Here is an 18,778-nt window from a genome sequence, read left to right as displayed (position 1 = left end):
TTTCTTTTGCTGAGGTAACCTACAAAGTGACTTCCTGACTGTCATTTCAATGTTATCCACAGTCATCAGAATTGACTATTATATTCTGCTGGAGAGGGTCTAAATCTTCTAAAATTAATCAGTACTGCAGTAACAAACATCAATAACAGGCAGATGGCCCTTTGCCAAAAAAATATAACTAAGTCCTCATTCCTCATTACACCTCCCACCCTACAAGGGGAGGGAAACAAGGATATTTAACCTACAGAAAACTAAATAAAACAATTGTATGACAACAGCTGGAAAAGTGATTATCTCTATCTTTGGAATCCATCAAAGATGGAGACTTTTTATCCTTAAGCATTGGGCATGTGGCATCTGTTGAAACATAATCCTCCAAACCAAGTAAAAGCCAACGAGTTGTGAGACAATTTGTGTAGAGGAACACTTTGTCCTCTGCAATAATGTCTCTATTAAGCTTGGTGTGAAATTGTAAAGCTACCCTAATCCACATGCAACCAGGATAAAATTACTGCCTCAGGCTTTGGGAAGTCCTTTAATGATGCACTCAATACAATCATGGAAAGCACCAAGGAACTCGCCATCTCTATTTGTTTTGTGTATAATGACTATCTTTTAATAGACTTTATTTATCAGAGCAGTTTTAGATATATAATGACTATTTTTAAAACTTTAGCTCATTATTGTTAAGAAATCTAATATTATACATCTACTAAGAAAAAGCTATTTTCTAGTGCTAGGCAAAGAATAAGCACATTGTCTTTAAAAAAAAAAAAAAAAAAGTTTCTCCAGAGCATAAAAGGGAGGTGTCTGGAGGGAAATAACATCACTATTTGAAAACATTTGCTAATGTTACTGTATCCAGGTAAATGTCATAGATTTTCCTCGGGTAACAATTAGCTCTCTTATTCTCAGTTCACCCCACCTCTGTCCAACCACTGGCATTCACCCCAGCCTGCATGTGCACTTTAATATTTAGTGTACAGAAGTCATGTTGTTTCTAGTGAATACTTAACATTTGTAACAACTTTTCTAGTCTGCTATGCAAGCCATATTCATACTCATGGGGCCTAAATGTATTCCCTGAAATTATGGGGGGGAAATGCTGCAAATACAACAAATTTGAGTTTACAACACAGATCCCTTATTTGACTAATTGTTGAACAAGTGGTTATTATTTCAATTACTTTTTGCTTCCTGGTATTTAAACTCATGAAATACAAGAGTTATTGCTACTCCTAAGCTTTTTCTAGGTGGAACTAAGCCTATTTATTTCCTAAAAGCACTCACATTTAGAGCCATGGGGCCTTGTGATAGCCCCGGATCTCAATTTATGATGTGACTTTCTTTAAAAATCATATTGCAGTTAAGTGGATAATTAGAAACATGGCTAAATTTAACTCCATAGTTTCTGGGAAAGCGTGATGAATTTGCTTACATTATGGTGTGTTTAAACACAGTAGATAAGAACTGAAAAATATAGCCTCCCAGATGTGATTGAGTAAGGTAGAGTTATGACTGACATAACTAATACAGTATAAATTTAGACTGGAAATATTTGTGATGTCAATTTAATTTAATCATGTGTCTCCATAGGGTTCTGTTGGAGCACCTGGAATTCCAGGGACAAACGGGCAAAAGGTGAGTTCTACAGAATATAGATTTTTGATCATTTGGAGATGATTAAAATTTGAAAATTATTTCAGTCCTGTAATGTTAGTAATAAGTTATGTGTTTATTAAACCTCTACATATACTTTTGAAATATAGGGAGATTATGGTGCAAATGATCAAAGTAGTTTAAATTTTAAAGACGCATTAAACAGTCAGAAACTCAGAAAGTTTTCCATTTTATTTTGATAAGTTATATGAAATACAACTATATCTTTCTCATAAATATATATGGAGTCCAGAAAATACTATGTTTAACATAAATTGTGATAAACAAAATGCATTCTAGTTCATTCTTGTCATACCAAAAGCAATATATATTATTTCTTTCATTAACAAAAGTTAATCTTACAGAGGGAATCTATTGGAATCTTCTGAATCCAGAAGCAAGCTCTTTTTACCGTCAAGCAAAATTGAGAATTAAGTAGACTTCCCAAGCTCTGGTAGCACATTTTAATTGTACTGTTAATAATGGGGGGGGGGAATAAAAAAAGAAAAGAAACTCTCACAGGTCTACATAGATATATCTATGTACATGTGTACTTTTATCCTGGCAACATACTCACTAGTTGGAAAAAACGCCTAGCTTTATCCACAGGTAGGTCTGGTATTTTGTGCTCCCCAACAGACTGACGGGCTCTTCAACCTGGAACCTCTACAGAGACCAGGAAAGCCGTGGTGGCAGCTAATAAAGCCACTAGCTGGGCCAGTGTACTAGGAGCCAGGGAGCTGAGCTAGGGACTTTCCTGTCTCCCTCATAGGTTTTGGCCTGGCTCTGTGAAATCCTGTGATCCATCAGCTGGTCTTCCCAGGGGATTTTAAATCCATGCATTGAATTCTGAAATCATAAGGAGCCCAACCCTTACAGACAGAATAAACCCCCTCATGACCTTCTCCATCTTGTCCATCTTTTCTTCCCTAATAAGACACCAATAATCACAATTGAAAGCCTACTGAGTGGCTTATGAGCATGAGTCTGCCTCTTAAGAGATTGTGAATTTTGGCAAAATCTATGAAATCTCTGGCCTCAGATTATTCATCTGGAAAAAGGGAGAGAATAGCAATTCCTGCCTATTAGGGTTATGGGAAAACCCTATGACAGTGTTTGATGTTACTATTAATACTAAATGGTTTCCTTCATTTCATTTCAGTGAAATTCTGGAAATTTGATTGATTGCTGTTTTTAAAGAGGCTCTCTGTTTCCAGAATTCCTCAATTCCCAAGTGAAATTAATGTTATCAGCCAAGACTCACGGTGTCTTTTAGTCCACCAACCAAACCGTGCACACTCACCAGAAGTGAACGACCCATGCCACAGCTGTTTTCCTTTTAGTAAAACGCATATCCATTTGTTTCACAAATCCTGGTGGAGATTAACTTTCTGTTAGAAATTGCAGAGCATGGAGGAAGACATAAGCAAAAACGTGAAAATGTATTCATTAGAAGGTGGATTTGAAAATTACATAACTCAGGATAATACTTAAAAAGGACAAAATACATATATAGCATAAACGTTGTTTTTAATATTGGTGAAAAACAAGACTTGTATACCTAAGGTTGATGTTTTCCTTTTTCTTCTTAGTTTCTTTTCTTTTTTCAACTTTGAGACAATCACGGAAATTTATAGAAGTCTTTAACCTGAAACAAAACAACTTTAAAATTGTCAAATGTATACTTATGAAGACTGCATATTCTTTATTTTTGCAAAGGAAATATGCAATTTCCTTAGCAAGAGAAAGGAATGTGACATTTTCTTGTCCTAGTTACCAAGTTTAAATTATATTTCAATTAAATAGACAGTTAATATTGTAGTTTTATGTCTTGCTATACATCTTTCTGGCTTTTAAAGTGTTTTCTATAAGACCTAGGGAAGCTAAATGATTTCACACTTTTATGATGGTATCGGCAAAATATAGTTTAAATTTGTTTTTCCTACTCCATAGAACTTAACCTAAAATTTTGTGTGTGGAATTTCTGTTAATCCTAGTCATTATGTAACATTTGTAATATTTGGTGTATCATCTTTAGGAAAATAAAGTGCAAAAAAGAGTCCCCTTCACTGAAACAGCAGGTCATTTAGACAGTAAAAACAAAGTTCTAAATAGAGTAATAGTTCTACACTTAAAAAATATGAAATAAGTCTTGGATCTCTAGAATTTGCTTCTCTTAAGAAGAGAGCTTACAATGACATAATTTTTTAAAGCACCTCAGTGTCCTTAAACTGTCTTGAGAAAACATCTTTTCCACATTACAATTTTACTTTTTCCAAAGACATACTTTTAATGCTTAGAAAATAGTTTTCAGACAATGGTTAAAGAAGGATATGCTTTTTAAGCCATCAGAAAAAATATGGCAAATAACTTGAAAATAAAACAATTTTTCTCCTATAAAAAAGAAAGAAAACTAGGAAATATTTTGTTTTCCACTGGAACATTTTCCATCCATTCAAATTAACAAAATTGGTGATTGGCTTTGGCTACTGAACTTGGTGGTGACTTTTTTTTTTTTCACTTTCCATTTTTTTACTCCTTTCCTTTAAATTTTGGTCACCTTGATTGCTAATCTGAGTATTTCTTATTTTTGTAATGGTCTTCCAATTCTTCAGATCATATTAGGAGAAAAGACTGATAGAAGCAGTAACATAGCATTAAACTCCAATCTTGCTCCTTGTATCACAATCTACGACGGGCTACTAAGCACCTTTCTGTGAAAAGTGGGAGGCTGTGTAGGATGAGGGATGGAGAGAGAAGGCTTCCAGCCTCTCTCCTCGACTGGGCCAGTTACTGAACACTTCTCAGGCTCCAGTGTAAACCACAAACAGGACCTCGCACGATGAACTAGATAATGCCTCTAAAGTGAATGTAATGGAATAGGTACTCAATAAAGGTTATCAAGTATCTTAGCAGTATTATCCCACTTTAAGAGTATCAGCAAATAAACCTTAGGCTTACTCTCAAGTTGGGAGCAGAAGCCAGTTGACTTCATGATACAGAGAAAATGAATATGCAAAATTACGCACAAATGTAATGTACGAAATATAAATATAAAATAGTTCTCTGTCCCTTGGCTCCCCCCTGCCCCCCTCCACCCCACATGCTGTATATCAGGTCATTAGTTGGGATGTAGGGACTATACATAAGGGAAAGAGAAAGACACATCTCATCTCCTTATCTGAAAGCCCAGCCACCAGCATGGGGTCGTGTGGGAGCACGTCCTGGGGTCCGGACACTGTGCTCTTCCACCTCACATGCAGCCTTTGAAAGGCCTTTCCTCTCTGGGTCAAGCGGCTTCGTTTGTAACAAGAGAGAGGGTGCTGCACTGATTTATCTCTAAGGCCCTAAGTGATACTGTGCACCGACAAAAAATCACCTGCATCTCGTTTCCAATTCCACCAACTTGGAACAGCCTCTGGTCCCAGTTCGGAAACCTGCCATTTCCATAATTTGCATTTCTTTCTAACAGCTGAAGAGGTTAAGGCAGATTTCATGGTGTCTTACCTAAAAATATGAAAAGCTGCTCTCTTCTCCCCCGGCTAATTGTACACAAAAAATTTTGTGATTCTCATGAATAGATCTTGTTGGTAAAGGTACAATCAATATTTTATTTGTGCTCCATGATGCCTTCTCTGTCTGTCTCTCTCTCTCATACACACACACGCACACACAGAGAGATATATATCTCAATATTTGTCAATTATATCCTACTTCTCAGATGTACACGGAGAGGTTGGGCTTCTAAAAATAATTTTGTGGTAAACCTTTTCTAAACTGAAGCATCCTTCTACAAAATACATGGACATATATTTATGTATGTATGTATATAACTTCTAAATTTCAATCTTTAATCAGTATTGTAAGAACCCTGTCCTTTTCTACTCTTTCTATATTTTCTAATTAATTGGCATCCATAAGAATAAATCATCATAATGACGATTTGTTTGACTAGCAGTCAGTTCCCAGCGCTATGTAAATACTGTAGCACAGGAGGTCTGGGGAGAGATATAGGGTATATTAGAAATCTGATTTGTGCATCTCTTAGTACATATCCTTGACACTATGAAAATAACGTTAGGGTTTCAGGATTATAAACAAAATATTTTGTCTAAGCAAGCTGGAATTGTTCTGAGGCCACAGCATCAAAGGGATCATTTCCAAAGCAAAAGATAAATATCAAATGACCTTGTTTCATGTATTTTTCAAGTGTTTTCTAGAATTTATTTTGAAAACTTCAAAATATAAATAAAAAATTGCTATTAGTGCATCATCTATGAATCTATCCCAAGATAGATAGCTGTGTGATTTTTAAGTCACATTAAATTTTAATTAGTTTATAGTTACGGTATTTAGAGTTCCTTTTCATCTCTTATCCATGGGTCTCACAGTTCTTCACTGACATTCATGCTCACAGCATACTTCTAATGACATTTTTATTGTAAGTATATTTAGAGAGAAGATAAAGTTAAGCTCTCAGGCTTCCAAAGGTCAAGCTGTTTATTCAAGTCTATGCAATGAACTCAATATTTTTTATTCTTGATTTACTTACTGTAACCACTAAATACATATTTTTTGCTACCTTAACTCAATCATTGAACAGTCTGAATTAAATTCCTGAAGGATTTGAACATGTTATAGTTCTGTATGTTTTCTAGTTAGTTAGCTTAACATTTTCCAGTGGTGGAATTTACTCTGTGATCTATTACCCAACACATTTATGACTTTTTTATTTCAGATTTTATTTTAAGTGAAGATGTTTAGAGTAAATGAAGTGATTAATTTCTGATTCCAGATTAAGTAATAGTTCAGGAAATGTACCTTATAGCAATTTAGCCCTTTTGCAGGTTAAAGTTGAGAATTAATTCATTTTTATTAATATTTCTATCTTTTAATGTTAGCAGTTATGTACTTCAGAATATGAAGAATACATGACTGTTTTTCCTCTAGTAACAATGTATAATAGAATGTGTTCTTTTTATAAAAAAAAACATCATTTTTATCTATTACAGGATATTCATATTGTCAAATTCCTTCATCCCTGAATGTGATTCATACATTCTGAGGCATTTTTATATATAAGCTTACTTTTAAAGAGACATTTCACTCAATTTTACTTAAGTGGCAGAAAGAATATTTCTATTCTTTATGTAATTCAAGTTCCTTTAGAGAGGAATAAAAGTTAGCTGAAAGAGGTAATTTAATGCTAGCTTGAAATAAAGCAGTGACAGTACGTGTGTTTTTTAAAACCACGTTCCCCCTGAACGTTATTTAGGCGTGTTACTATCAAATTTGATACCAGTTATCATTCTACTAAATCAAAATATTGGGGGGGAGAATAAAAAGTTGAGGAGTGGGACAGATGGGGTGAGGTGGATGAGAAGAAAAGAAGCTTCTCACTGGCTGTCACAAAACAAAGAAACAACAAAGCAACTCTGTCTGAATGGATTATCACTTCATCAAGTCCATTTATTTTCCATTGTAATTCAAAAGACACTATATATATTACTAATTTACTAGAAAATACTGATTTACTAGAACTGATTAAATTGTGTACATAATTTTCAAAAGCTTTTTTTTTTAAACTTCCCTTAAGTGTGTCCATTGATTCACTTATTGATGTCTTCAACCATCCATTCAGCCCTAACTACTAAGTACCAGGCACCATCAGAGCACTGACATAAAAGCTGTCTCTGCCCTCATGGAATTTCCAGCCTGACTGGGGATGGGAACATTCAATGAACATTTACACTAAAAATCTTCTAAAGTACAAAGCTGTTAAGTACTGTGGTGGAGAAGCCCAGGGCACCCTGGCCTGGAGCACAAGGTCAAGGACTGCTTCCCTGAAAAAGCGACTTCAGGGGAGACTTAAAGATGCACAGCATTTGGCAAAGAGAAGAGTAGCTACCACTGAGTTACAGTACTTCCAAATTCAATTACAGACAAGCTTGGTCTTAGAATTCTGTGTCTAAGATACCATATTATCACCCACTATCGGGGTGTCATAGACTATCTTTCTTCATCATAGGCTACCTTTTCCCTAAGTTTCTGATCACTAAAATATTAAGTCAGTATAACCCACAAAGCCTGTTCGTATATCATTAGATCTGACCTCTCAATGATACTCTTGATTTTGAAGTTTGTATTAAAACTCAGGCTGCAATGAAATAATTTCTTGTGACCATTGTAAGAGATTAGCATCCACCCAATTCCATCTCTTTGATACCAGACTACATTGCCAAGGGGACAGTATCCCTTATCCAACTGTGAAACAGCTTCTGTCAATCAGGATTAACTTATGAGGAATTAAATTTCTTCCAGGGTACTCTTCTCTGTCTTCTCTGTCTGATGCAGAGAATAGAAGAGTGCATTATATCCTAATTACTAACACTTATTCAAGTACTTACTAACTTAGCTCACTTATTCCTCATAGCAATCCTAGGAGGTGAGTATAGTATTATCTCAATTTTATTAATGAGAAACTGAGGCACAGGAAGGACCAATACTTTGCCCAGCATCACCCAGGTATTTGTTGTAGAGCTCAGCTGCAAAGCCAGGTCTGCCCCCAGATTTAAGAGTGAGGATTTTAAATTCAGAATGTCTCAGCTCTGCTCTTCAGTATTTGTATGACCTTAGATAAGTTACTTACCTTCTGTGAGCCTTAGTATCTTCATTTGCCAAATAAGGATTATAATATTTACTCAAAGTTTAATCAGAAAAAGTAAAGGAAGTAATAAATGTAACTGTTTATTCAAATGGATTATTACGTAACACATTAATAACTTCCTGACTCAGAAATCTCTTAGGTGTGTAAGTGAATGTTAGTAAGAACTGTTACCTCGTTCTACTGATCTTTAGAAATTTTCTAGTTCGACATAATCATTTAACATTTCCACTAATAATTAGGCACATTGTCTTCCCAGGAGAAAAGAATCATTTATCAATCATTTAAGCTATACATAGATTTGTTATTAAGAACTATACCTTAGGAAAGAAGGAATTTGCTGGGTTTTTAAACTTAAAATGGATATACAGAGGGTGCCAAAAAAATGTATACACATTTTAAGAAAGGAAAAAACTGTATTAAAATTGTAATAATATATACCGATAACAAAAGATGAATACAAGTCATGTTTGACTTCTGCAATTACAAGAGGTGCTCAGCGTCCACACACTTCTGATTACGGCAAACTACTGCTTGAGCAACGTTGACCAAAGTGTCCACTTGTGCACATTTTTTTGACCCCTCCGGTATTATCAAGGTCACATTATGTTGCAAGTTATAGAATACTTAACAGAACCCGTTTTTAAAATAAAGGTCATGTAACTTGGAAGTGCAGCACTAATGTAGGCTTCAGCTTGACTTTGCTGGGTAGCTAAGCCTAATCACTGAGAAGGCAGGTTCTTTCATCTCCTCACCCTGTCTCCGCGATGCTGCCTTTCTCCCAGGTCCTGCTCTCATGGTTGTTCAGAGGCGGCCAGTCAGTCCTGGGGCTTCATTCTTTCCTATCTACTTACAGAGAGTGAGTGCGTGTCTTTCCCTAAACAACCAAAAAACTTTTGCATCTCTTTGTGATTGGATATACATAGCCCACAGCCTCCCCCTCCGTCCCTTGCTAGGGGAAGGTGAGATGCTGACTATTTACTGCCACTGTAATTTCTTTTCTAGGAGCCCCAGTCTCACGGAAAGTTGCAAGAAACACTAATTGTCTAATTTAGAAGACATTCGTGTCACACAGGGAGCTGACCCCACTCACTGTGCTGTATGAGGCTTCTCCCAGTCCTAGCAAATTTTCCCACTTCACGTAACTCCCTTCACTCATTTTGACGTGTTGTTTTCCTAACACTTGTCTTTGTTCTTAATCCTTTTTTCCCCATAAGAGTACACACAGAGAACAATGTTTTTTGTATACAGAAAAGAGTACCCCTCTGTGGCATCATGCTCTCTGGCTGGTTTTTGCTCACTTTTGCATCTTTCATATGCTATTTAAAAAGGAGGTACTGGAGAGTTTTTCCCTTAGACCCAGGCAAGCGGTGCTCCTCATCTAGCACCCCTGTCCCTCTGGTGGTGTGACCCTTCCCATGGGGTGAGGAGTCCACAAGGCCAAGGAGAAAAAGCCCAGTCTCCCTACTTCTACATCACATGCCGTGTACCCAGAAAGCAAGAATTCCTCCTCAACTGTCCTGAGTCGGCTTCCAGTGCCTGCGTTGGCTTTATCCCCAGGTCCATATCTCCAAGGGAGGAGCACACACTAGGGTGTACACCCCTTAATTTGTGGGTGGCTTTGGAGCAGATATCGCTGGGGATCTGTGGAAAGAGCTTGTAGGTTGGGGCATTTACACCCAACCCCCAAGGCTCTGCCTGGAGAACAGTAGAGCTGGGTCTGGGAAGAGAAGGGAGGACATTAGCCTCATGGGGTGGGTGGGGGTCATCCATGTGGACTCCTGCCCAGACCTTCAAATTTTAGGGGTGTGCTCAAGGCAGAAATTCTTCTCATTTATATACATTTCACCCAAATAAACTCAACTTAGCTACTTTCTGTGACCCCCTAAATTCTTAGCTCTCTCTTTGCATTTGAACTTCTTTGTTCAAGTTATATTTTGTACACTTTTCTCTACAGTCACAGTATAGAAAACTAAAATAAAAAATGCTAACCAGCAGACTTATTTCTGAAATAGTCCATACCATAATATTAATGATACAACTAATCATGTTTTCTTATTTTACATTTTTAGACATTTGTCCTTTTTTTAAAAAAAGGATAATGAAGGCTTGATTACTAGGTTCACTTTAGTTATGATCTTAATCAGTTTAAGACTCATTTCAGTATATTATCTGAAATGGAATATGTTCCTGGCTGATAGACCTGTCTACTTTTCTACTCATGAGTGTTCATATTACCAGTGTGGACAAAGAGACTCTAATTTTAGGGAGGGAGTTTGCTGATTAGAGAAATAAGACAAAGTTCCCGGACAGTGTTGGCAGAGCTCTGATGCCTAACAAAAACCTAACTGCCCAGGCTAAGGGTTTTCTGGTTTTTTTTACTCTCACCATATTACAAAGCCTCCTCTGCCTCCAGGAAAGACACAGAAAAAGACTTAGGGATTGGGTATGCTCAGAGAAGCTTTTTCAGAATTACCAAATCACTTCACATAAGAGAGAGTGATGCTGAATTTCCAGGATGGTCCAGAAAGGTGAGATGGGAAGGGGAGAAAGGAGAAGCCAAGGAGATGAAGAAAAACTCCATGCTCTGTGATGTGACAGCTTCCCAAGAACACCAAGTATTCAATCCTGAACTCACAAAAGGCCCGGGGAAAGTGGGGTTCTTGAAGCAACTGGTGAAGAACTGCTGACCCATCAGAATGGGTCTGGGGCAAAACAGAGATGCAGGACCTTGAGCAGAGGGACCCGGAGAGCAGGCCTTGACTTTCATAACCTGTGAAACTGGGACTTCAGCCAAGTTTAATCAGATGTCTGAGGAATAAAGAGCCACAAGTGACATCTTTAGTCCAATGACAGCAGCAAATAATAAAACTAAATCTTAATCCTTTAGAGCTGGGAGAAAGCAAATATTCAATATACTCCCACACACTGACTGCATAGAAGAAAAGCTGAGCCCCACAGAAGCTCACGCAATTTGCTCTATATGCCAGGACTGGCAGTGGAGAACATAGCACTAAACTAGAGGCTTCCTAAAATAGGGAAGTTCAAAACAAGTCCCTATTTTATGCTAAAATTAAAGAGATAAGCATAACAAAAATGAATGATTTTTTTTTCTTCCTGACACAAGTTGTTCAAATAGAAGTAATACAGGATGGGGAGTCAGAAGACCGAGGTTCTAATCTCACATCTGCTTGTTTGCATCTATTTACCTCTGGAGAAGTTACTTCCCCTCTCTGAATGTGTTTCTTCATCTGTTAAGAATGACTGGCTTGGATCCTTTCAAAGAAAATATTTCACTATTTTGTGAGTACTTCTGCTTAGGGAAAAGCAGATGTAGCGTGACTTCATGAGGTAAATGATGACACGTGGGTACGTTTGGTCTTTTGGGGACTTTAGATAACATGATAATTTATATAGCCAGCATTGCCCCAGCTGTTTCTCACCCTTCGCCTGAGGCACATGGGGTGAGGGGAAGGAGCAGATGGAAGAGGGTAGATAACCGAATATATGGAAGTATTTCTAATGGCCCAGTGTCTGTACCCACAGGCAGAATTGTGGGAGCTATTAGTCCTTCTAGGCAACCACGTTTCCACTGCCAGAGTTCTGGAGGGGCTCAGGGTTTTTCCTGGAAAGCTCATTCCTGGCATCCTGTCCTTCATGGGACTCCTCCCCACACTCACTCCCACCCTTCACTCTGACCCCTCACTCTTCCTCTATTCTTCAGTCTTCCTATTCCAGATGGAGCTTCATGACTTGGAGGGGTCCCGCTGGGTTCACATCTCTCCCATCTTTTTCCTGGGTCCTGCTGGAGCTGGAGACAAAGAGCCATCTCTTGCCACCATGGTTATAGGTCTTTTCTAGTTTCCCAGTAGAGAAATGGCTATAAGGGCTTCAGATCTTCACGTGAGTTTAATGTATTTGCTTCTCCTATAGTCACTCATTCCTCCAACATATGTGTCCTGAACTGTATTATGTGTAAGGAACAGTTTCTAGGCCCTATGGAAAGAATAGTGAACAAAATAGACAATGTTTATATTCTAGTGGTGATGAGGGGATAGGGGTGGGAAATTGAGTCATCATATGAAATGTAGAATGCCCAATTAAATTTAAATTTCAGATAAACAATCATAATTTTTAATATGACTGCTCCATGTAATCTTTGGGATATACTTAACTAAAAAATTATTTGCCATTTATCTGAAATTCAAATTTAACTGGGTGCCTTATATTTTTATTTCTCAAATCTGGCGATCCTTGAGGAAGACAAAAAAGGAACAAAAAGTTATACCTTGGGTGGTAATTGGTGCAATAGAGAAAATAAAGTAAGGCAATGGGCATAGGGAGTGGTAGCTATGACAGGGGTTCCGGGGCCACCCCTGTAATAAGGGGACATCTGAGTCAAGGCTGAAGGAGAGGAGAGATTAAATCCGGGAATATCTGAGGGTAGGTGATCCATGAGTGAGAACCCCAAGTTGGCTCCCGCTTAGCATCTTGAAACAGAGGTCAGTGTGACTGGAACGTGAGATGGAAGCAGCAGAAGGGGAGGTCAGACGCAGCAGGGCCAGACTATGTGGGGCCACTTGCAAAGATTTTGGCTCTTATTTTTAGTGCAGTGGGGTGGGCATGGAAAGAACTGAGCAAAGCAGCTATATGACTGACTTGTTTTTAGGAAAATGTTGGGGGCAGGTGGGTGGCCAAGAGGTAGGTTAGGAGGTCGCTAGAGTCAGCTTCTAACCCCTGGCCAATGGCACAGGCTGCACAGAGGCTGACTGGGGCTGCCACATCACACCCAGGGCCTCGCTCTCCCTGACCCCTCAGCAGCCTCTGCTCTGAGCGCTCCTGTGTGTGTGCTGGATCCCACACCCACTGCCCTATCGACAGACTTCCGTGGTGGATTTTGACTCCACACACAGTGAAGCCTGTCTCCTGAAGTTTTGCTGTATATAGATTTGCTTGAATACTGATTGGGCTCCTTCCCTGCTTTTTAAAGGCTTTTGGTTTATTACATCTTCTCATAATTAAAGAATTACATAGTTTAACTAGTGCTGTTCAACAGAAATATAATGCAAGACCCAAACACAAACCACATATGTAAATTTGCATTTTCTAGGAGCCACATTAAGAAAAGTAAAAAGAAACAGTTAATACTAATTTTAATAATAGACTTTATGTAACTCAATATATCTAACACTTATTTCGGCATTCATTTAAATTAATATTTCAAGATTAATAATATTTCATTATTAATGAGATATTTTGCTCCCTTTTCTTTTCTTTTCCTACAAAGTCTTCAAAAATCGTATTTTACACTTCGTCACCTATCAGGACTGGCCACATTTCTAGTGATCAGTAGCCACACGTGGTTAGTGGTGCATAGTGGACAACACAAGTTTAAACTCTGCTCATTCGCAAGGATTAGTCCATATCACAGTCTTTATGGCATGAGAACAGGGGGTCAGCAGGTCTAGACTGAAAGAGAAGTGGGAAAATTATCCAGGGAACAAATTGGATCAAATACTGTGGGACCAAGAACACTTTTCCATTTGGATTCTACATACATTGGCGCTAGACATCTGAGAAATAGTGTATATACCCCACAACAAGTAAATTACTAATTTTATGTTTATTCCGTTTATGTGCCATGTGTAAGAATCTAACATGGACGACTCTGATTTCAGTATAGGTGTGTGGCTCAGTTTTTGGCTTTTGATCCCAGCTTCTCCTTCTACTTCGTGCTGTTGAGTACTGGGTTGTACATTTCTAAATGTGTTTGTTTTAACTATAATGTCACCAAAGATTTTGCTTCTCATTGAGTGCAGTGATTGACAATCTCCAATATACAAGTGGACTGTGTTTCAGATTTCAAATATGTATAGATAGCGTATATAGAAGAACTATTTCCAGGGATGAATAGTTCAACAGGCCAGCCCACACAAACTTATTAAAAAGATAGTGGAGCTAAACTGTATGTTATTAGTGTCAACTTTATCTCCCTTATGTCCAGCTTCTTCAGCTGGGGGTGTGTATCGCTGGGAGCTCACAGACACATGCAGGAGTACAAAAACACAAAGGATTCTTCTAGAGTGTTAATGACACTTGAAGGTTGGGGCTAGGATTCTTACTTAATATAATTATGTGGTAAAATGCTACCTTTCTATAAATTTCAAGGTAAAGTATGTTGGTTATTTTGTACCTCCTACCTTCACCCAAGTTTATGTTCATACTCATTGGCCATTAGGGGACTAGAATGAAAAGCTAAATTAAACCAGAGATAGAGAATACATATGAATGGAGAGCAGAAACCTCATTGTCCTAACTCTTCCCACTTCTTTTGCTGCCTGTCCATGTTTCTTGTAGTTATTTTCCCCTTCTGTTTGGATGAGTTCTTTAAGAAAATATAGTACATGAAGGAAACAAATCTGTTTTTGACAAGTGAATGTAATATAATATTGTGCTAAAAATTCTAAGCTACGACTAAGTCTAAGTTCCCATTGCCAGAATGGAAAACAATGTGATTGAGTGATGGCGAGCAATGTCACTGCTAAATAACCTATTTCCCTTTAGCACTCAAGTCCATGAGAGAACTTCATTCTTTTTATCTTTAAGTATTCTTTCAAGTTGCCCCTGAATGGCAGTACCTGAAATAATTGTAAAAGCCTTGAGTGATGTTTTACATTAGAGTTCTAAAGTGTATTTAGTTTAGGGGGGGATGGAGGGGAGAGAGAGGGAGAGGGAGAGTGAGAGGGAGAGGGAGAGGGAGAGGGAGAGGGAGAGGGAGAGGGAGAGGGAGAGGGAGAGGGAGAGGGAGAGGGAGAGGGAGAGGGAGAGAGACAAAAGAAAGAAAGAAAACAAAACAAAACAAAAAAGAAAACAAAGCAGCAAGCCATCCTTCTTAAAAGTCAGTCCAACTTATTTTTAGCTTCAATACTCAAATTGTGATTTGGTAGTAATATGCTGGGAATAGTCTTAGAATTTAAGGTATAGTAGAGAAAACCCCATCAAACTACCTGCAGTTAAGATGTTAGCTGCTGTTTTTCTTTATTACTATCTTTGGAATGTCGTTCAGTACTTGTGAAATGTGAAATGCATTCAGAAATAGATGGATAGATTACCCAACAAACAAGACTAGCTCTCTACACACACACAAAGCCTAATTCCCCCTTTTTTCTGTACTTTTCTGATATATTTTTCTGCATATGTACATTTTTACTATATTATGTAATAATATAATACCATTGTAACTTTAATTGAAGAGGCTTCATGGTAATTATATTTTGTCATATATCAGAAAATATGCATATACTCTATGACATGTGGTTCATTATTAAGACTTATCTCGGATTCAATTTATTATACCTCTTTACTTCATGAACTACAATAAAACTTTGCTCAAAAAAAAGTTCTATGATTTCAATTAAATGTCCTGAAGTTATTTTTGTATGTGTCTTTTTTCTCATTCAAAAATAAGCTCATTTGGCACAGGCATGTCCTGTCTATTATCTTTATACCCCATGAAATACTCAGCCCAGAGTAGAACATATAATAAATTTTCACTAAACTCAGTGTTAGTTAAGTGAATTAATGCTTTCAGTATTCCGCAGTTTGGCCTTGGTACTCAGAGTTGTACAGAATTTATCCTTAACATTCCTTTCTCACCACCTGGGAAACTAAGTTTGGATAATAACAGAATGCTCCATAACCTCTGAATCTAAGTCTTAATATATTTTTTTGATATAATTTACTAGAAAGGTAAAATGCTATAAATCATTTTTCCTTCTTTTCATCCCCGTTTGATTCGTTCAGGAAACAGCTTATTCACTTTTTAGCTTTAAAATTTTGTGAGATATCTATTTAAATTATAAACACATGAAAAATATTTAATCTTACAAGTGATAAATGTAAAATTGAGCAGCAGTAAACTCTTGTTTGTGCTTTTAAAACAGCCACAGAAAGAATTAATACTGTAACATCTAGTGGTGATGAAATTGTGGAAAAGTAATACAGAGTGGGTGCCTACACAAGCAGATAAAACTCAGAACCCTTTTGGAAAGCAATTAAGAAATATTTTGAGGGTGTTTAGTTTATCTTTAATAACAAAAATTGGAAACAATCTAAGTATTCAACAATTTGGGACAGATTAAACAGATGATCACACCTAACTTTGATAGATGATAATCAAACTACTCATAAGACAATCATGAATACTGTGTGAAAACAAATGTGTGGTATAAAATAATATGAAACCGAAATGTCAAACTATGTAACCAGCTTACAGTTGCTTAGAAATATGTAAGCATACACACAAAAAAATACTAGAAGGAAATAGGACAAAATGAAAACAATTATTATAGGGTGATGAAATTATGGGTGCAATTTTTTAGTTTCCTTTTATGTTAAAAGATTATTTTAACAATATATAAAATCAAAGAAGAAAGGAATCAAGTTTCAGTCCCTCAATGTTCATAAATTAAGGAAGATGTTATGCAGATACCTAAGCAATGTTTCTCCTCCTTGTTTCAAAATTGCAGCATGTATTTTGTTCGGTTCCAGGGGGTTAACCATTTATTACTATTCTGGCTACCACGGTTATTCTTTGAAAGTCTAAACAAAGTTTGTATTGTATCTTGGCAGCATCTCTTGTTTGCATCAAATCATGAGTTATGACATGAGTGCATCCTGTTGGAGAGTCTTTGAAGAAAGCAGACTTGATAGCTCTTTTTCTGGTCACAGAGTAAAATGATAGTCCTCTTTCAGGGTATATTCTATTTCCGATTCTATTTCCATTCTTCACCTTTGTGATGTACAAATGGGCCAATCAAAATTTTCCTATAAGGCCATCTTTATTCTAAGTCAACATTTTTGCCATTTCACCAAGGGAAGTGCAAGAATTACAAGTATAGTGAACTTTATATAGGAAGCAGAATTTCTTCCAGGAAGTTAAGACTTTTACAATTTTAATAATTCAGTATAATAGTAAAACATTTTTTGCTCTTCTAGAAAGACATCATGAGCTTCATATTGCTTAGTTTATCTGGTAGGTGTACATAGATCATCTTTATATGTAATGTTCAATTCAAGTTTCTATACATTCTGAAAGGTCATTTATAAATGAATATAAACCAAATGATAATGAGGATAGAAATATTCATCATTTACACTCTCCCAATTTCTAGATGCATTCATTCATTCATTCATTCATTCATTCATTCAGCAATACATCATATCGTTAAGAGCACAACCCCTTAAGCCAGATCGTGAGACTTCAAATTTTGGCTACAGTTGTGTAAATCTGGAAAAATTACTTAACTTTTTGGTGCGTTAATTTCTTCATCTGTTAAGTAGAGATGTTATCTCATAGAAATTTGTGAGAATTAAGTGAGTTAATGAATGTAAAGTTCCTGGCACTTAAAAATGTTACTATCATTATACACTACTACATTTGTGCTGAGAGCACAAATGTAAAAATGGCACAATCCCTGCCCTCCAAGTGATTTAGAAAACATGCTTAAAAATCAACTAAGTTTGTTGTGAACCTAAAGCTAATCTAATAATTAAATCTGTTTGTTTGTTTGTTTTTTGTTTGTTTTTTAAACCAACTAAGGAACAACTTCACTATCTTCAGTGAAAGAAGGAAGTTGTCCAGTAGTTACAAAACACAGTAAAAGGCTTTGGAATGTTTTAAAAAGAAAATGAAATTCTAGTTGATAGTTTGAGCCACGTGGAAGCATTGAGAGCCAGAGTATCTCTCCTTTGCTTCTGGGCCCTTCAAGGTACTTCTTCTCCTCTTTGGAAAATAATGGCTGGTTCAGACTCTAGAAAGACAGGTATACATCATCATCATCTTTCTGAAATGGGACACTCTAACCTAATAGCCATCATCTTTTTCACAAATGCCTATCACTCAATATGACAATGAGAGCCACACGTTTGAATGTTTTATTCTAATTATTTTTACAGTGAAATTGGAAAGAGAAAACAAGGCCATTTTTACTTTTCATTTTTGTGTCAAATGTGTCTAAATGAATTAAGTAGGTGTTCAAAGATGAGTATGTTCTTCAAGATTTAGATTTGGAAATGCACATTTGATTAAGTCTAATCAATATAATGATTTCGTCTATATTTTCCTGAGCTGATGAATCACTTGAAAATTCTCCATCAAGAAGTCTTGTGTTTTCAGATGTCTTTTACTTATTTAACAAATATTATTTGATGCCTACAATGTACCCAGCATCATGTTAGATATTCATTTCATATTAGTAAGTTGTTTCAGCTTTCTTAATGGAGAAAAGACTGAACAAAGGAAATGAGCCCCGTTTTATCCTTGGTGCGCAGCACATAGAATTTTGAACCAAACAAGCTAACTTGTATTTCCACCGGTAGACACTTAGTTTCTGTCTACTTTTAGAGCAGTATTGGATGACCGTATCTTCTAATGATCTATATAATGTATTGACT

The 18,778-nt window shown here is 36.8% G+C and overlaps 1 protein-coding gene across 1 annotated transcript in view; it reads left to right on the top strand.

Moving 5' to 3' along the window:
- COL25A1 (collagen type XXV alpha 1 chain) overlaps positions 1-18,778 on the top strand; it is a 436,533-nt gene that overhangs the window by 334,408 nt on the left and 83,347 nt on the right. The window contains exon 13 of the mRNA XM_081052890.1: positions 1,597-1,641. Coding sequence (XP_080909016.1) covers positions 1,597-1,641 — 45 coding nt within the window. The remainder of the gene's footprint in view (positions 1-1,596; positions 1,642-18,778) is intronic.

The sequence above is a fragment of the Rhinolophus hipposideros genome, assembly GCF_964194185.1.
Source record: "Rhinolophus hipposideros genome assembly, chromosome: 1".
Taxonomy (NCBI): domain Eukaryota; kingdom Metazoa; phylum Chordata; class Mammalia; order Chiroptera; family Rhinolophidae; genus Rhinolophus; species Rhinolophus hipposideros.
The sequence above is the reverse complement of the archived record's forward strand: the minus strand, read 5'-3'. Positions and strand labels throughout refer to the sequence as shown.